General features: G+C 46.4%; 3 protein-coding genes and 1 non-coding gene across 10 annotated transcripts; 3 read left to right on the top strand and 1 right to left on the bottom strand.

The window, feature by feature from the left end:
* Positions 1 to 126: 126 nt before the first annotated feature.
* LOC100837859 (DNA excision repair protein ERCC-8) lies at positions 127 to 3,772 on the bottom strand. 4 transcript variants are annotated; one of them, XM_024459342.1, is made up of 10 exons: positions 3,182 to 3,772; positions 2,708 to 2,965; positions 2,468 to 2,627; positions 2,160 to 2,390; positions 2,047 to 2,051; positions 1,517 to 1,757; positions 1,220 to 1,374; positions 1,053 to 1,142; positions 903 to 974; positions 127 to 684 (listed from the first exon to the last, which is right to left on the bottom strand). In XM_024459342.1, exons 1-10 carry the CDS (start codon positions 3,743 to 3,745, stop codon positions 625 to 627), a joined length of 1,836 nt encoding a protein of 611 aa, XP_024315110.1. In that variant the 5' UTR covers positions 3,746 to 3,772; the 3' UTR covers positions 127 to 624. The 4 variants fall into 4 exon arrangements, with proteins under 4 accessions (XP_024315110.1, XP_003564656.2, XP_010232576.2 ...); XM_003564608.4 differs by lacking the exon at positions 2,047 to 2,051 and having other exon boundaries at positions 1,517 to 1,754; positions 2,218 to 2,390; XM_010234274.3 differs by lacking the exon at positions 2,047 to 2,051 and having other exon boundaries at positions 1,610 to 1,754; positions 2,218 to 2,390.
* LOC100837552 (protein BUD31 homolog 1) lies at positions 3,632 to 11,369 on the top strand. 2 transcript variants are annotated; one of them, XM_014899141.2, is made up of 5 exons: positions 3,632 to 3,851; positions 4,415 to 4,550; positions 4,648 to 4,835; positions 10,246 to 10,431; positions 10,602 to 11,369. In XM_014899141.2, exons 2-4 carry the CDS (start codon positions 4,457 to 4,459, stop codon positions 10,399 to 10,401), a joined length of 438 nt encoding a protein of 145 aa, XP_014754627.1. In that variant the 5' UTR covers positions 3,632 to 3,851; positions 4,415 to 4,456; the 3' UTR covers positions 10,402 to 10,431; positions 10,602 to 11,369. The 2 variants fall into 2 exon arrangements, with proteins under 2 accessions (XP_014754627.1, XP_003564654.1); XM_003564606.4 differs by lacking the exon at positions 10,602 to 11,369 and having other exon boundaries at positions 10,246 to 10,591.
* Positions 7,474 to 7,619, top strand: MIR7776 (microRNA MIR7776). The gene has a single exon (NR_127067.2). It is a non-coding gene; the product is annotated as a microRNA MIR7776 (primary transcript).
* Positions 11,370 to 11,379: 10 nt separating the features above from the next.
* Positions 11,380 to 13,792, top strand: LOC100830507. 3 transcript variants are annotated; one of them, XM_010234277.3, is made up of 4 exons: positions 11,380 to 11,545; positions 11,629 to 12,071; positions 12,183 to 12,480; positions 12,589 to 13,792. In XM_010234277.3, exons 1-4 carry the CDS (start codon positions 11,438 to 11,440, stop codon positions 13,672 to 13,674), a joined length of 1,935 nt encoding a protein of 644 aa, XP_010232579.1. In that variant the 5' UTR covers positions 11,380 to 11,437; the 3' UTR covers positions 13,675 to 13,792. The 3 variants fall into 3 exon arrangements, with proteins under 3 accessions (XP_010232579.1, XP_024315109.1, XP_024315108.1); XM_024459341.1 differs by having other exon boundaries at positions 12,159 to 12,477; XM_024459340.1 differs by having other exon boundaries at positions 12,159 to 12,480.
* The last annotated feature ends 74 nt before the right edge of the window (positions 13,793 to 13,866 follow it).

The following is a 13,866-nucleotide window of genomic DNA, read 5'->3' as shown; positions in this document are numbered from 1 at the left end:
ATAACAAATTAACAGTAACGATGCTCTACAGTTCCATTGCTGTTCTATTATCAGGTAGGGCCTAAACATTGTGCAATGCTTTAGCAAGAACACAAGCTTCAACATTACCTAAACAATAGTTGGATGAACATGAACATAATACTCCTTTTAGAGATAGTGTCTAACAACTTATGTTTCAAATAGCTATCAAAACATAAATGATAATGTACAACCAACTCTCATCGTCAACCGCAAAAAAAAACTCTCATTGTCACCCAATGCCCTCCCTATTCTTGCCACGCGACTGGCTAAAGTTGTCAACCCCAGGTAGTATTGCCACCGCTAATCTGCCATAGAACTACACGTGCATTTACACAGGGCAAGTTGCCATAAGACACGTGGCACGATCATAGCCACGCTTTTCCCGATCAGACGGACAACAGAGTGTTCGCCCCGGTAGACGTAAGTGCGGACGTTTGCTCCTTACAAATTCCGATGCAGAATTTGGGGAGCCATCAACAGAGTGTAATATTTAACAAGAGTTGAGTGTAATATTTAACAAGAGTCCTGGCTTTGATAGCACTTAACATCCTCATGTCAATCTTGTTGTTAGTATCTTAGTATACACGATGTACTCGTAAATTATCAGTCACTCCAGTTATCCACGTCAGCAGCAAAAAACCCTTGCGGCTTCTCATCATCTTCCTGCAGAGATTTAGAAGTGCCAATTATGGAACTTACATGAAAAGCTTATGCCATATTCCAACTCACATTCCCGTCGAGAGAACATAATTTACTAGTCCCTCCGATCCATAAAAAGTGCCGCCCATTTTGTATTAAGTACTAAGTGGACGACTCTTTTTATGGATCCGAGGGAGTAGAAAAATCCAAAACTGCATGATACGAATAGTTAAATGATATACCATTTCAGTAAAAGCTGGAGTCGACGGAGACCACACAAGAATTTGTCTATCATTGCTTCCAGTATAGAGTTCCTGCATTCTTGAATACTTAGGAATGGAAGAAATATTTAACACTAACTCATAATAGAGGACAATAGATAAAACAGTAACCTGGTCTTGTGAGCTATAATAGCAGCAATTCACATCATCGTAATGCCCCCGGAATGTTTGAAACATTGTACCAGACCATATATTGTATGCCTACACAAGTTTAACAACGCAATGTGAACTCCAAAGTGAAGGAGTAAAGCTTACAAGTTGGAAAAGCAATAACATACCTTGATGCTTGCCATGCATGGAACGAACACAAGTGATGGGTCCTCAGTGACTGCTAGTTGCAGTGGCTTGCTAGTTTGCAATCGCGTAGCTTCAAAGTTGACCAAGGTATTGCAGCCTGAATCGATATCCCATAATTTTAAACGGGAATCAGATCCTGAAGAGAAATGACAACCTCTTCTTAGTAACAGATTTAAGGTTACAATCATCAGTGCCCTGCATACTATTGTCAGGCATAACAACAGATAAGCAACAAGCAGTAGGTTGTTTGGAAACAACAAAGAACAAAATTACTCAACCTGAGCTAAGTAGGTGCATCCCATCTGTAGTTGTTTTCAATCCTGTAATAGCACCATAATGAGCTATTGTACGATTTTGACTGGATGACATACCAGGATGCACTCTCTGCTGCACATGTCCACGTGTTGGGGTTTGACTTCTGTGTAGTGTTTTTGACTGCTTCTTACGATTTCCAGTCCTCTGCTGAACTGAGTAATTCTTTGAAGAAGTCGAAGGCCCTAATGTGTTCTTATGATCCTGCTTAAGACGAAAAAGCATATACATTGAAGATGTCCACTTACACAGAAAGCTGTACTTGCACAGCATCAACCATCTTTGTGACAGAACAATCAACAATAGGAAGAACCATGTGTCTACAACAACATTGATTATACCCCAAGGTACTTGCATGACATTAACCATCTTTAGCACACAACAATCAACAACAGGAAGGAACTTTGTGTCTACAGACTACTACAACATGCGTACCCTATTTTCCAAGCATTGAAAAACTTTGCTGGAACATAGTTCCATACCATCTATATGTGACGAGGCCTAGGACATGAATATATACCAGAAATGAACTTCTACTTTTTTTCGGCAGAAACAATCCACTCTACTTGAAGGCTAACAGTTTCGAACTGCAGCAAGATAACAGCAGACAGTCCTGTGTTAGCACTGTGAGCAAAAAGTCTGAAGAAATGGGTAACAGCAAGCATACTTCTATGGTTCTATCAAGAAAAGGAGGTCGTCTTCCTAGCTGAGATCGTGACTGATCGAGGGCAAGGAAGCATCCGGCTCGTCTTATGTCCCAAAAACGTATTGCTCCATCGCAGCCACCACTCATCAAAATCCACTCGCTTGAGGTAGACCACTCCAAAGACATGATACCATCTGAGATGATACGTTAGGATAAGCATACATACGGAGTAAGAATATTTTCATCACTACACCAGTACGAAGAAACTAACCATGATGACCAGACAACGTGTGGGTAAAGGCTCCAGAAGCAATGTCACACAATCGGACCTGAACATCTGCACTTCCAGTAGCGATGAGCATATGAGTTGTGGCAATTGGAGACATAGCAGCACTGTACACTTTTCCAGGCATCTTAAAATCCATGACTACCTAGGAAAAGAATTCCCAGAATAAAACACCTGAATGCGGCAAAATATTTAGATCAACAATTGACAAATCAAAGCACATACTTGAGTGGAATTGGTATCCCAAACTTTGACATAGGTATCAAAGGACGCGGTAACAAACAGACCAGTGTCCACAGGATACCAAATGGCCTTCGAGACTACGAACTTGTGGCCATGCTCATGCTGCCTGTCCACAAGCAGGATGCTCCTGTGCTTGGCTATGAACCCGGCTTCATATTCCGTGGCATTCTTCACATCGAAGATCGCAGCCGACCCATCCGATGCGCCCGAGAGCAGGTACCTCCCCTCTGTCAAATCAACCTGGCCATATTGTCAAATTACAAACACTAGCAACAGCCACGCATCGCACAAACGGTTCGATCCTTTTACACGCATTTTCTCGACAGAGTTAGCACGCAAAATCAACACACTATTGGTCTGAGGTGCTACGGGCAACTGATACGGAAACGGCGGCCGGTGACAGAGTGGGTAATAGCGGGCGATTGGGGGTGGAGCGAGGATGGGGAAGAAGGGGACCTGGAGGGAGTTGACGGCGCCGTGGTGCGGGGTCGCGATCTCCTTGCGGTTGGAGAGCGCGAGCGAGGCGGCGCGGCGCGAGCGGGCGAGGGCCTGGAAGCGCCGCGCGCTCAGCTCCCCGCGTTCCCTCCTCTTGGCCTCCTCGCACCACATCCACTCTGGCGACAAACCCGAGCGTGTATGGTCTCTGTGGCGGCGAACGGCGAGAGAAGGTGGGGGGCGAGGCCGGAGGGAGAGCGGCGCCGAACACCGCACGGCGCGATCGGGCCGTTGCCGCGCTGACCGGTGAGGTAGGAGTGGACAGTGGGGGGGCTCAATTGGTGCGCTTCCGAGCTTCCATTGAATTGGGCAGTTATATCCAGATTGATTTATACTCCTCAATATTCCGGAACCGGAAGGGCTTAATTGGCAGGAGCCGATATAGAAATTCTGGGTTTGGGTTCGAATCAGGTGGACGGCCCCAGGTAACCAACATCGGTCGCAGAATATACAAAACCGTCTCAGAAGAAGAGAGAACGACGGCCACAACCCCAGCCCCCGGGTCCAAAGCCAAACCCGCCTCATCTCCCGTCCACCTTGCCATAGCCGGAGGCGAAGGCGAGCGGCGGCGGCCTCTCGGAGTCACGGATCTCAGCTTACGGCTTCTATCAGGAGGCAGCAAACTCCTAAGGTACTCGTATTGCTCCATGATTTCCGATTCCCTCCGTTTGGGCGATTTTTGGGTACCCACGATTTTGGACGCTTCCTGGATTCGTTCTGTTCGTCGCCTCGTCGTTTCTTAGCGCCGTCGCTGTGTTGCTCTGTAATATAGGATTCTTCGGATTTCACAGGTTCGAACGGAGGCGCCTAGGGTTTAGGGCGCCTCTTGCTCAGTTTTTAAGTTGTGTGGAGGCTGAATCGCCGTATCTCCGGTTTGAGACGAGCAGTGAATCAGGGGCGAGACTCTCTGTTAGCACATCGATGCATCTTTCGCTGATAAAACAGTATTACGGAATGTTTCTTTTGTGTAATCTAGCAGCCTTCACTGCTGTTCCGATGTGGTTCATGAGAGAGATTTAGCGGCATATGACCATTTATCAGAGCTACAAATACGTTGGGCTAGAATCACAAGGAACCTTTATTAACCTTGTCATTTTCTGTTTTTTTTTTTGCATTCCCTATTTGTATATTGTGTAGAAGTGTTTAGTGACACAAGTGTTTATTATTTGAATCTCATCCTTTATTTTCTCTCAGGTTTGTATTCAAAGACAGCACTAGGACATCCCTTTGGACAGCATGCCTAAGATAAAGACAAGCCGTGTCAAATATCCTGAAGGATGGGAGCTTATCGAACCAACTATCCGCGACTTGGATGCCAAAATGAGAGAAGGTATGTGTGTTAAGTATGATTCTGTATTGATGTACCCTTTTCAGTTGATTGATATTTCCACCCATGGAAAGTGTACTAACATGATTTGCATACGCAGCTGAAAACGATACACATGACGGGAAGAGAAAGTGTGAAGCACTCTGGCCAATTTTCCGCATTTCTCATCAAAGAAGCCGCTACATATATGATCTTTATTATCGAAGGAAGGAAATATCAAAGGATCTGTATGAATTTTGCCTGGACCAGGGTTATGCAGACCGTAATCTGATTGCAAAGTGGAAAAAGGTTAGTAGCCTTGGCACATAAATCTTTTTTTCTCTGTATATTACCTTAGAGGGATACTTTTCTAATTAATTAATATGTGTATGGATAAATGCATCATCAAGTTTTCACTTTTTTTTCATGCTTCACAATTAACAGTAACTGCTTAAATCTAATTTTAAGATTTACCCCATCTTTGTGTTGTCACACTAGCAGTTGATGTTGTCATGGATATGTTTCTTCCATATTCTTTAGTCTAATGTTTGAATGTTGGACATCTGATATAATGAATTAGAATTGATTAGTCAAGTATCACACACATATTATATTTATTTGGTAATTTATATAAGATGCTTTTGTTGCTAAAACCATGATATGTAGGATAATTTTGGAATTTCCTCCCAACATAATTTGCTGACATGTTTTCTGAGACATAAATATAGCATACGTATATGGCAGAAAGTTAGGAAGTTGGCGAATAAATAACAACTAACATTAATATAAGTGCACCACAAGTTCCATAACATGATAACAATTAGCTACGAGAAGTCCATAGCATAGGCCTCAAAGCATCTGATGGAACGTCTTTGAATCAGCTTCATCCTCCTCGCATATATATAGCTTGATAGCTTTAAAGTTTGAACTTCTTGTTTAAGTAGTTGCGCATCTCTTTTCTATTTTCTGTGGATGCCTTGGGACATCTATCTACATCATTTGACCCCCCCAGAAAGATGCCGCACAATTACGCTGGAGTAAATCCGTCCTCTCTAAATCTTCAAAAAGACATGCTTCCAAGCTGGATCGTTGGATTTAACTTCCCATCTAGGATCATTGGACTGATCATAAGCACCAGCAGCCGCAGGATCTATCAGAGCTGGGACACTTTGCTATTGAAGCAACACTAAGAGCCAATCAGCAGTCAAGAAAAAAGAGAAGGCAAAGTCCAAGCTGCCAGCAATATATAACAGAGGGACCCAACAGTAAGCATTGCAGAGGCAGAGAAAAACATAGCTGGGAGGGAGATGGGAGACAGTCCAGCACAGTCACACATAAACAGGGTATTGTTGAAGAAATGGAAGGCAGAGCAAAATAGAGCAGCAGGGAAAAGAAGAGAGATGAGGGGAGAGTAAGAAGAGAAGATGAAAGGGGATGGGAGATGAGGCATACCTTGCTGCGCTGCTGATTCAGGGCTGCGGCAGAGGAGTCGTGACTCGTGACTGGAGAGGAGGAAGCCAGCGCAGATCTGGGTCTTCTACGGTGGTGCTCCAGCTGCAGTTCACTGGCTGCTGCCTATGGTTTGAGAGAGGACAGCTCTCTTCCTCTAGGCCGTTCAAAATTTAAAAACCATCAAAGACATAATATAGTTATATATCATAAGGTCTAAATAATCATAATATGCATACTGTCATGCGATACTAATAAAAATTACGTATCTCTTAATTTAAAGTTGGCTCTATGACTACAGAGATCAAAGGTGTCGATAATTTTCTTCGCAATTGAACTTAGCTGCAATTTCATTCTCAGTATAGCCTATCATGCAATGGTGAAGAAAGTCATCTGCCATTTTAGTTCGAAGACATGTCTTTACAAGTTTCATAGCAGAAAAGGCTCGCTCCGCTGTTGCAATTGAGACCGGAAGAGTTATCACTAATTGTAATCTTGCAACCAATGGATAATCAACAAATTGACCGGTCTGAACTATTCTTTTTGTCAAATCAGCAAGTGAAGTGCAGATTTTGATCTGAATGGTTCATTCTATCAAGCTGAAAATGTGGTAGCTCGCACTCCAACCGATCTCTTTCCTCTGTCACTTGTTGGTCTATTGCAACCAGTTGCAACATTAAGCACATCTATTCTGTAATGATGGAATATTGTGGTGTTGTCATTCTTGTTTTGAGATTTTGTCACATCGACATACCTAAATTTGCAATATATAAACATTAGTAAGTATGTTAGTGAATAGATCTCTACATTATAATGTAAATAAACATGGGGAGATGGGAAAAGGGACATACTTGTGATCCATATTTGGGATGTCAATCTCATGCTTTACACAAAAGGATGTGACCTCTTCTGTAAGACTTTTCTATCGATCTTCTCTCAATTCATCAAGCAACACGTTTGTGTTAGAAATACAATTGAATGCATTCTATGTTGGAGTTTGAGACACAAGGCATCAGTGATCTTCATGATTTTTTCCATTAGGTGTGGAATGAAGACAAAATCAAATGTATTTAGGAACTTAAGGGAACCTCTAGCATCTCCTCTTGAAATCCTTGAATCTGTACGATCATTTGCTACACTTCCTAGTACTGAAATAGTGGGAGCAAACATCTCTAACAAGCTTTTGATTGATTTGTAGTGGGAGCTCATCTTGTGTGTTCGGCCCTTTATAAATGTCCTATTTGATTTGCACCACTTCCTGTGTCAAGCTCTCCCAATTCAATCTCTTTTGCAATTTCATCGACCTGATTTTCTTGTAGTTCATCATTGTGTTTGGAGAACAGTATTTACAATAAAAAATTTGCATGTTGGAAGAAATTATGGACCTCATGTACATCCCGACGACAACCGATTGTAGTTGACGAGCCAGACAATGAATATAGTATGTATAAGGGAATTGGAGTTTTAAGCTCATTCCATTACCCTCACATATTACTTGCCCCATCATAACCTTGCCCTCTGATATCTTGGACATTCAACTCATTATTAATGAGGACAACAACAATGAAGTTAGAGTCGAAGTTATTGTCCTCGTTGATAATGGGTTGAATGCGCAAAGATATCAGAGGGCAACGCTATGATGGAGCAAGTAATATGCGAGGGGAGTGGAATGTGCTGAAAGCTCTAATTCTCCGCAATTGTCTGGCTCATCAACTGCAATTGGCTAGTCGCCGTGTCGACGGAGGTACATGAGGTCCATAACTTCTTCCAACATGCAAATTTTATTGTAAATATTGTTAGCCCATCTCCCAAAATGATGAGCTACTAGAAAATCAGGTCGTTGAAATTGCAAAACAGATTGAATTGGGGGAGCTTGACACAGATAGTGGGGCAAATTAAATAGGATTTTTACAAAGGGCCGGGAACACAAGATGGAGTTATCACTACAAGTCAATCAAAGCTTATTACAGATATTTGCTGCAACTATTTCAGTATTAGCAAGTTTAGCAAATGATTGTATAACTTAAGGATTTCGAGAGGAGGTTCCCTTAAGTTCCTAAATACATTTGATTTTGTCTTCATTCTACACCTAATGGGGAAAAAATCACCTGGTGTCTTGTGTCTCAAACTCCAACATAAAACTTTGGATATTGCAAATACATTGGATGTTTCTAATAACAAACATGTTGCTTGCTGGATTGAGAGAAGATGGACGGAAAGTTCTGTAGAAACAGTCACACCCTTTTGTGTAAAGCATGACATTGATACCCTGAATATGAATCACAAATATGTCTCTTTTCCCATCTGCCTATGTTTATTTAAATTTTAATGTACGATATTTTCACGTACATACTTACTGATATTCAAGTATATATTGCAATTTTAAATATGTCAATCTGACAAAATCTCAAAATAAGCTCGACAACACCACAATATTGGAGTGTGAGCTACCACATTTTCAGCTCGATAGAATGAACAACCAAAGATCAAAATCTGCAATTCACTTGCTGATTTGACAAAAGAATAGTTCTGCTGATTATCTATTGGTTGTGAGATTTCTATGATTAGTGCTCACTCTTCTGGTCCGGTCTCAATAGCAACAGCGCAGCGAGCCTTTTCTACTATGAAACTTGTCAAGACACGTCTTCGAACTAAAATGGGGATGACTTTCTTTGCCATTGCAAGATAGTCTATATTGAGAAGGAAATTGCAGCAAACTTCAGTTGCGAAGAAATATTAAATTAAGATACATATAATTTTTATTGCTATTGCATGACAATATGCATATTTGACTGTTTAGACCTTGCGATATTTACTGTATTATGTATTTGATGGTTTTCTAATATGCTCCCATATCCAATGCCTGCCTTTGTCTCTGGTCTCACCGTGTCTGCTGCCTCCATACGCGTGTGAACCAGGGCAGGCGCTCGCGATTTTGGGTTATGTTCCGTACAATGAGTGGTGGCGTTGCGTTCCTATGCTGTGGCTGCGAGCGCCATGGGTCGCCAGGCAGCGGGCGGCCAAACAGAATGATCGTGACAGGGGGATCCGACTGATCAGGAATTCACCGATTGATTGATCCGGTGATTGATCTAGTCATCTAGCTTCTAGCCCAGCTACCCAGATGGGCGGCCCATTATGTTGCTGCTTTGCTGGGCTTTACAAAACTAGAGGCAAGGGTCCAGGGGCCGAAATTGCCTAATCTCCTAACCAGATCGGCAGAGTCTAATTGCTTATCCCAACAAATCGTTTGGCGGGGGGCTCCCTGGTCATGCCCCTGTTTCCCATCACTGCTCTGCCTATTTAGGATGCGTTTGCTTGACTGGATAGGGGTGGATGGGATAGGGATATCCATATTTTGCCTGGATGGCTCTCATTTGGTTGTGTGGATAAGGTGGATATGGGCAGCCAACTATGTAGCATATTCCCCTCAGATGCTGGCTGGCGATATCCGGAAAATTTGGCCGGATGGGGCTGTCCAAGCGCGGGCGCGGGCGCGATCTCACCTCCCGAAACGCCCCCCCCCCCCTCTTTTTTCTTATATCTCACCTCCATCTCCCCCGATTCATTCTTCACCTCCACTCCACTCTCCCTGGCGGCGGCGGCGGATCTCGTCGGCGAGTTGGCGACGGCGCTCAGAACCCAGGTATCCAGTCCGTCCATGGCTATCCCTATCCACCTTTGCTTGCCCGGGAACCAAACGCATCCTTAGTTCGTCTCGGCCTAGGGCGACGCCCTATGGCGCCTAACTGACACTTCAGACTCCTCCAAACGCTAAGGTGCATGCTATACAATGAAATCTAAGGCAGGCATGAATCTTTACTGCTCGTGGTCACCCATCACCTAAGTGATTCTTAGGCGACGCCTTAAAAACAATGCTTGCTGCTATAGCTTTTCGATAGCCCTTAACATGATGAACCGTGGATAATATGTAAAACCCTTTGTGTTAATAATTTGGTGGTGCGCGGTTTATTTTATTTAATCTGGTTAGGATTTGTGTGCTGTCTTCATTATTTGTTACTTGTTAAAAGCTAAATAACAAATATCAGGTAACTGAAATTGCCGTAAAAAATAGTACATGGCATGTTGATAGAAATGTTGCAGTCACAAATGTGAACATCCGAGTGCAGATTTCCCGTTTGTACATTTGTTATGTTCTTTTTCTTCATTGTCTTTGTCTGTTCCAATCACTTATTTTCATATGCTTCTCATGTTATAAATTTCTTTGGTATTCTTACTATTTAATTTGCTTCCTTTTGTGTATGTGCAGCCTGGTTACGAGCGCCTTTGCTGCCTTCGATGCATACAGACACGAGATCACAACTTTGCAACCACTTGTGTCTGCCGGGTCCCCAAACACCTCAGGGAGGAGCAAGTTATAGAATGTGTCCACTGTGGCTGCAAGGGCTGTGCCAGCGGTGACTAACCATGTTGTTAGTATGTCTTCGAATCCATGGTATCAAACCAACCACCCTAGATGTTCCTTGACAAGTAGAGAACGCTCAAAGCGCAGAAACCTGATATGCTGATTATCCAATTTCCTGACGCTGGGGTTGTGAACGATGATACATTTGCTGGTACTTGCTTTATGACCTTCCTACTGAAATCGTTCTGAATCCTGAACAGATCTACTACTACTCCGTTTCGGTTTATAAGAACTGCCCTAGAAAGGTGTATCGCTTGACATTATTGTTGCTGCGATATCGTTGACCTGGATTTAAATGTGGTCATAACAAGCCGTTGTTTGTTTCCATGCGGTCGTCGGCGGTTGGTGAGAGGCTTGATTTGATCCAATCCAAGCAAAAGGATTCCAAGCGAGGAGGCTGTGCGATCCGGCCTGCTGGTCATTCCCACTTCCAGCGGCATTTGGATTTGAGTAGGAGATCCAGCAGCAGCTTGGCTGGCTGGCTCCGTCGCGTTCCGGAAACATGGCAAAGCTGTACACCACGCTCCTCGTATCCGGGGCCGCTCACGTTGCTATCTCGACAAAAACGGCTCGCATAAACAACAGAGGCTACGGGGCCAAGACCGATGCCCACGGGACGGGACCGGGCCGATTGGTGAGGCATCGCCGTTCGTCCGATGGGAACCGATGGAACAGCTTAGCTATACCGTTGCGCCGGGCTCACCATCGGCTCGTGCAAGTGTGCAAGTGTGCATGGTCCTCGTGCACCGACCAGTACCCGCTGTCGGTGCGCCTGTGGGGGGGCGTGCGCGCGAGCCAAGCCAGCAGAAGACCAAAGCTGTTTTCTCTTTTTTTTTTAATTCGTGTACGGGCACGAGTAAAGCCCGCGGACGGGTCAAGGGCCCAAGGCAAGGCACCGTCGATTGATCATGTGACGGTGGTGTAGACCGTAGACCAGCAGCGTAGATGATGGAGTTCGTTCCTTTGAATCGTATTGCGAGTTCGTGACCCCGAGACCTCCGGAAGTCCACTTCGGCCGGTGCGTCCCTTGGCTCGGATGGCGGCGGAGGCGGCCATGACGGTCGACTTCCTCCGCGCGCGGCTGCTCTCGGAGCGGTCCGTCTCCCGCGCCTCCAAGGAGCGCGCCGACCAGCTCGCCGCAAAGGTACGTGTCCGTAAGACACCGTGTGTTCTTCGTCTTTTCCCGTGATTGTCAGGCAATGCCGTTGATTCGTGCGTCTCGTCCAGGTTGCGGAGCTGGAGGAGCAGGTCCTGGCGGTGACGGCGCAGCGGCAGCAAGCGGAGCGGGAGACAGACGAGGTGCTGGCCATCCTGGAGTCGCGGGGCTTTTCCGGCAGCCAGCTCTCGGAAGTCCTCGACTCGGGCTCCGACAACGACGAGGAGGAGCTACGGGACACCAAGGCCAACGGCGACGTAGCGAGCTCCCACGGGGAGGTGGAACCGGAGCAGGAGCCGGCAGCGCAGCGCGAAGCGGAGGAGGACGCGCAGCCCGAGCCCGAGCCCGGGGGACTGTCGTGGAAAGGCCGGAGCGTGAGCCCGCGGAAGGCGAGGCAGCTGAAGCAGCGGCACCGGAGGAGCTACTTCTACCTCCTGGCCTCGGAACCGGACCCCTCGCGCTGTAAGTACCGGATGGGCCAGTCTTGCCGCAAGAACAAGCGCACGGAGCTCAGGTCAGGGTCCCGCTATTCTCGTTCGCTCGTTCATTAGCATTAAAACTCCTTGTGCCGTTCTTGTCGGACTCGTCTGACATCATGCAGTTCTGTTCTGTTAAACGATGGCAGGTCGCCGGCTCCAGTAGTAGTGGAGGATGGCACAGGTCTCGCAGTATCTGCGGAGAGTCGGAAGGGGAAGCAGCAGCAAGATGACGAGCGGGACGACGACTTGGACGGCGAGGTGGGTGGAGACGAGAGGAGCTCGGGAGATGGCCGTGGCCAGTACGTGATCAGGTGTCGGAAAGATGGGGAGATGGAGAGGGTGCTGGAGAAGCAGGCCGAGCTGATTGGCCAGTTCGAGGCAGAGGAGAAAGCTCAGAGGGACTGGGAGAAGCAATTCAACGACAACCGGCGTTCACCCAAGGTAGTAGTAGCCTAGCATCACTAACGATGAGATCTGGATGTTTTTGTCTAGGATTTGAAACCTTGGCAGCATGGATATTGCCGACCCATGTTTTTGTTTTCCAAATTCCAGGGTGACGTTAAGGCAGCCGCGTATCGGCTTGATAGTGGTCGAGGGCAAAGCAACCGAAGAAGCTCCAAGGTTGAGGAACAAGAAGCAAGCTCCCAAGTACAGGCCAATTCAAGTGGAAAATCCCTCCCCTGTTCCAAACAACCCGAAAGCACGGCCACGAGACGGAACCAAGACGAACAAGGAGACGCAAATTCAGACGCCTGCTCAAGCTACAGCATAAATGCCCGGCCTTCTCGGCACCGTGCCATGGTCAAATCGTCTTCAGAATCGACGGACACTCGCATCAGCAAAGTCTCAGACTGGAGCTCGTCACGCTTCCACGATCATTCCCATACCGACGGCCGGCAGCTGATGGACACGCGTTTGGATCGTCAGCCGAGCAACAACGACATCGACGTGGAGAGTGTTCTTCAAGCCCTGCAGCGTGCAAAGATCTCCTTGACAAAGAAGCTGCTAAGCAAGCCACTCCCACCCAGCCAGGTGACGCTGGCGCTTCCGGCACCGGGGGACGAGTACCGCACAGAAGAGGATTTCTACGACGGCAACGATTCCTACAGGGGAGAAGAACACAGCGGCTCGAGTCCATCTCGTCAGGAAATACTAGCCCTCCCAGCGCCAGAGGACCACCGTACGGATTTTTCTTCGTTCGCGGAGAAATCGATCAGTTCAAGTCCGCCTCGCCAGGAGATCCTGGCTCTCCCAGCCCCGGGCGACGATTGCTCCGGCGAGAGAGAGGATGTCAGTGACCTGAAGATCCTTATGAGCAGCCCGGGCCTGCTCCGGCTGCCGACAGACTCGTTTCCACCGGACGAGATGCTGTCAACAAGTAATGGTCATGATTCAGAGCTCGGATTGAGAGAGACTGCTCGATACGATCCGCACGGTTCTGCGACGCTCGCGCTGCCTAATTCCGGTAAGTGCAACGTTCCGAGCTCGGCCTTTTCAGTAGGGAGCGCCGCTTCTTTTCTCTCCGGAGTTCCTGAACTCCCGGAGGATTTGAGAAGGGGAAGAAAGCCACTTGCAGACGTGAATTCGTTCATGCAGCGCGGCTGTGATTACACCGTTTCTAATAAGTGGATGTTGTAGCGTGCAAGTGTAACTACACGTTGTTCTGTCCACTGTTAATGTCTAGTGTGTCGTTCGTCGACCTTTCCTGTGGTGATGTGGTCCGATAAGCAATGTCGTGCGTGTTGTGAAAGGTTGTCAAGCACCACCACTTGTCTGCAGGCAGCATCGGCTATGGAGGCATGGAGATTTATATCCTGTGAAAAGGGACTT

This window comes from Brachypodium distachyon, chromosome 2 (genome assembly GCF_000005505.3).
Source record: "Brachypodium distachyon strain Bd21 chromosome 2, Brachypodium_distachyon_v3.0, whole genome shotgun sequence".
Classification (NCBI taxonomy): domain Eukaryota; kingdom Viridiplantae; phylum Streptophyta; class Magnoliopsida; order Poales; family Poaceae; genus Brachypodium; species Brachypodium distachyon.
Note: the sequence above shows the minus strand (reverse complement) of the source record. Positions and strands in the feature narration are given on the sequence as shown.

Bases quoted from the DNA above. Each gene is read 5' to 3' on its own strand.
- LOC100837552 (XM_014899141.2), top strand. From the start codon at position 4,457: ATGCCTAAGATAAAGACAAGCCGTGTCAAATATCCTGAAGGATGGGAG. The intron at 4,551-4,647 runs GTATGTGTGTTA...TTGCATACGCAG, and splicing joins GGATGCCAAAATGAGAGAAG to CTGAAAACGATACACATGAC. The intron at 4,836-10,245 runs GTTAGTAGCCTT...GTGTATGTGCAG, and splicing joins TGATTGCAAAGTGGAAAAAG to CCTGGTTACGAGCGCCTTTG.
- LOC100837859 (XM_024459342.1), bottom strand. From the start codon at position 3,745: ATGAGGCGGGTTTGGCTTTGGACCCGGGGGCTGGGGTTGTGGCCGTCG. The intron at 1,375-1,516 runs GTTGAGTAATTT...ATTTCTCTTCAG, and splicing joins GATGCACCTACTTAGCTCAG to GATCTGATTCCCGTTTAAAA. The intron at 1,143-1,219 runs GTATGTTATTGC...AAACTTGTGTAG, and splicing joins CATGCATGGCAAGCATCAAG to GCATACAATATATGGTCTGG.
- LOC100830507 (XM_024459340.1), top strand. From the start codon at position 11,438: ATGGCGGCGGAGGCGGCCATGACGGTCGACTTCCTCCGCGCGCGGCTG. The intron at 12,072-12,158 runs GTCAGGGTCCCG...GACATCATGCAG, and splicing joins AACAAGCGCACGGAGCTCAG to TTCTGTTCTGTTAAACGATG. The intron at 12,481-12,588 runs GTAGTAGCCTAG...TCCAAATTCCAG, and splicing joins ACCGGCGTTCACCCAAGGTA to GGTGACGTTAAGGCAGCCGC.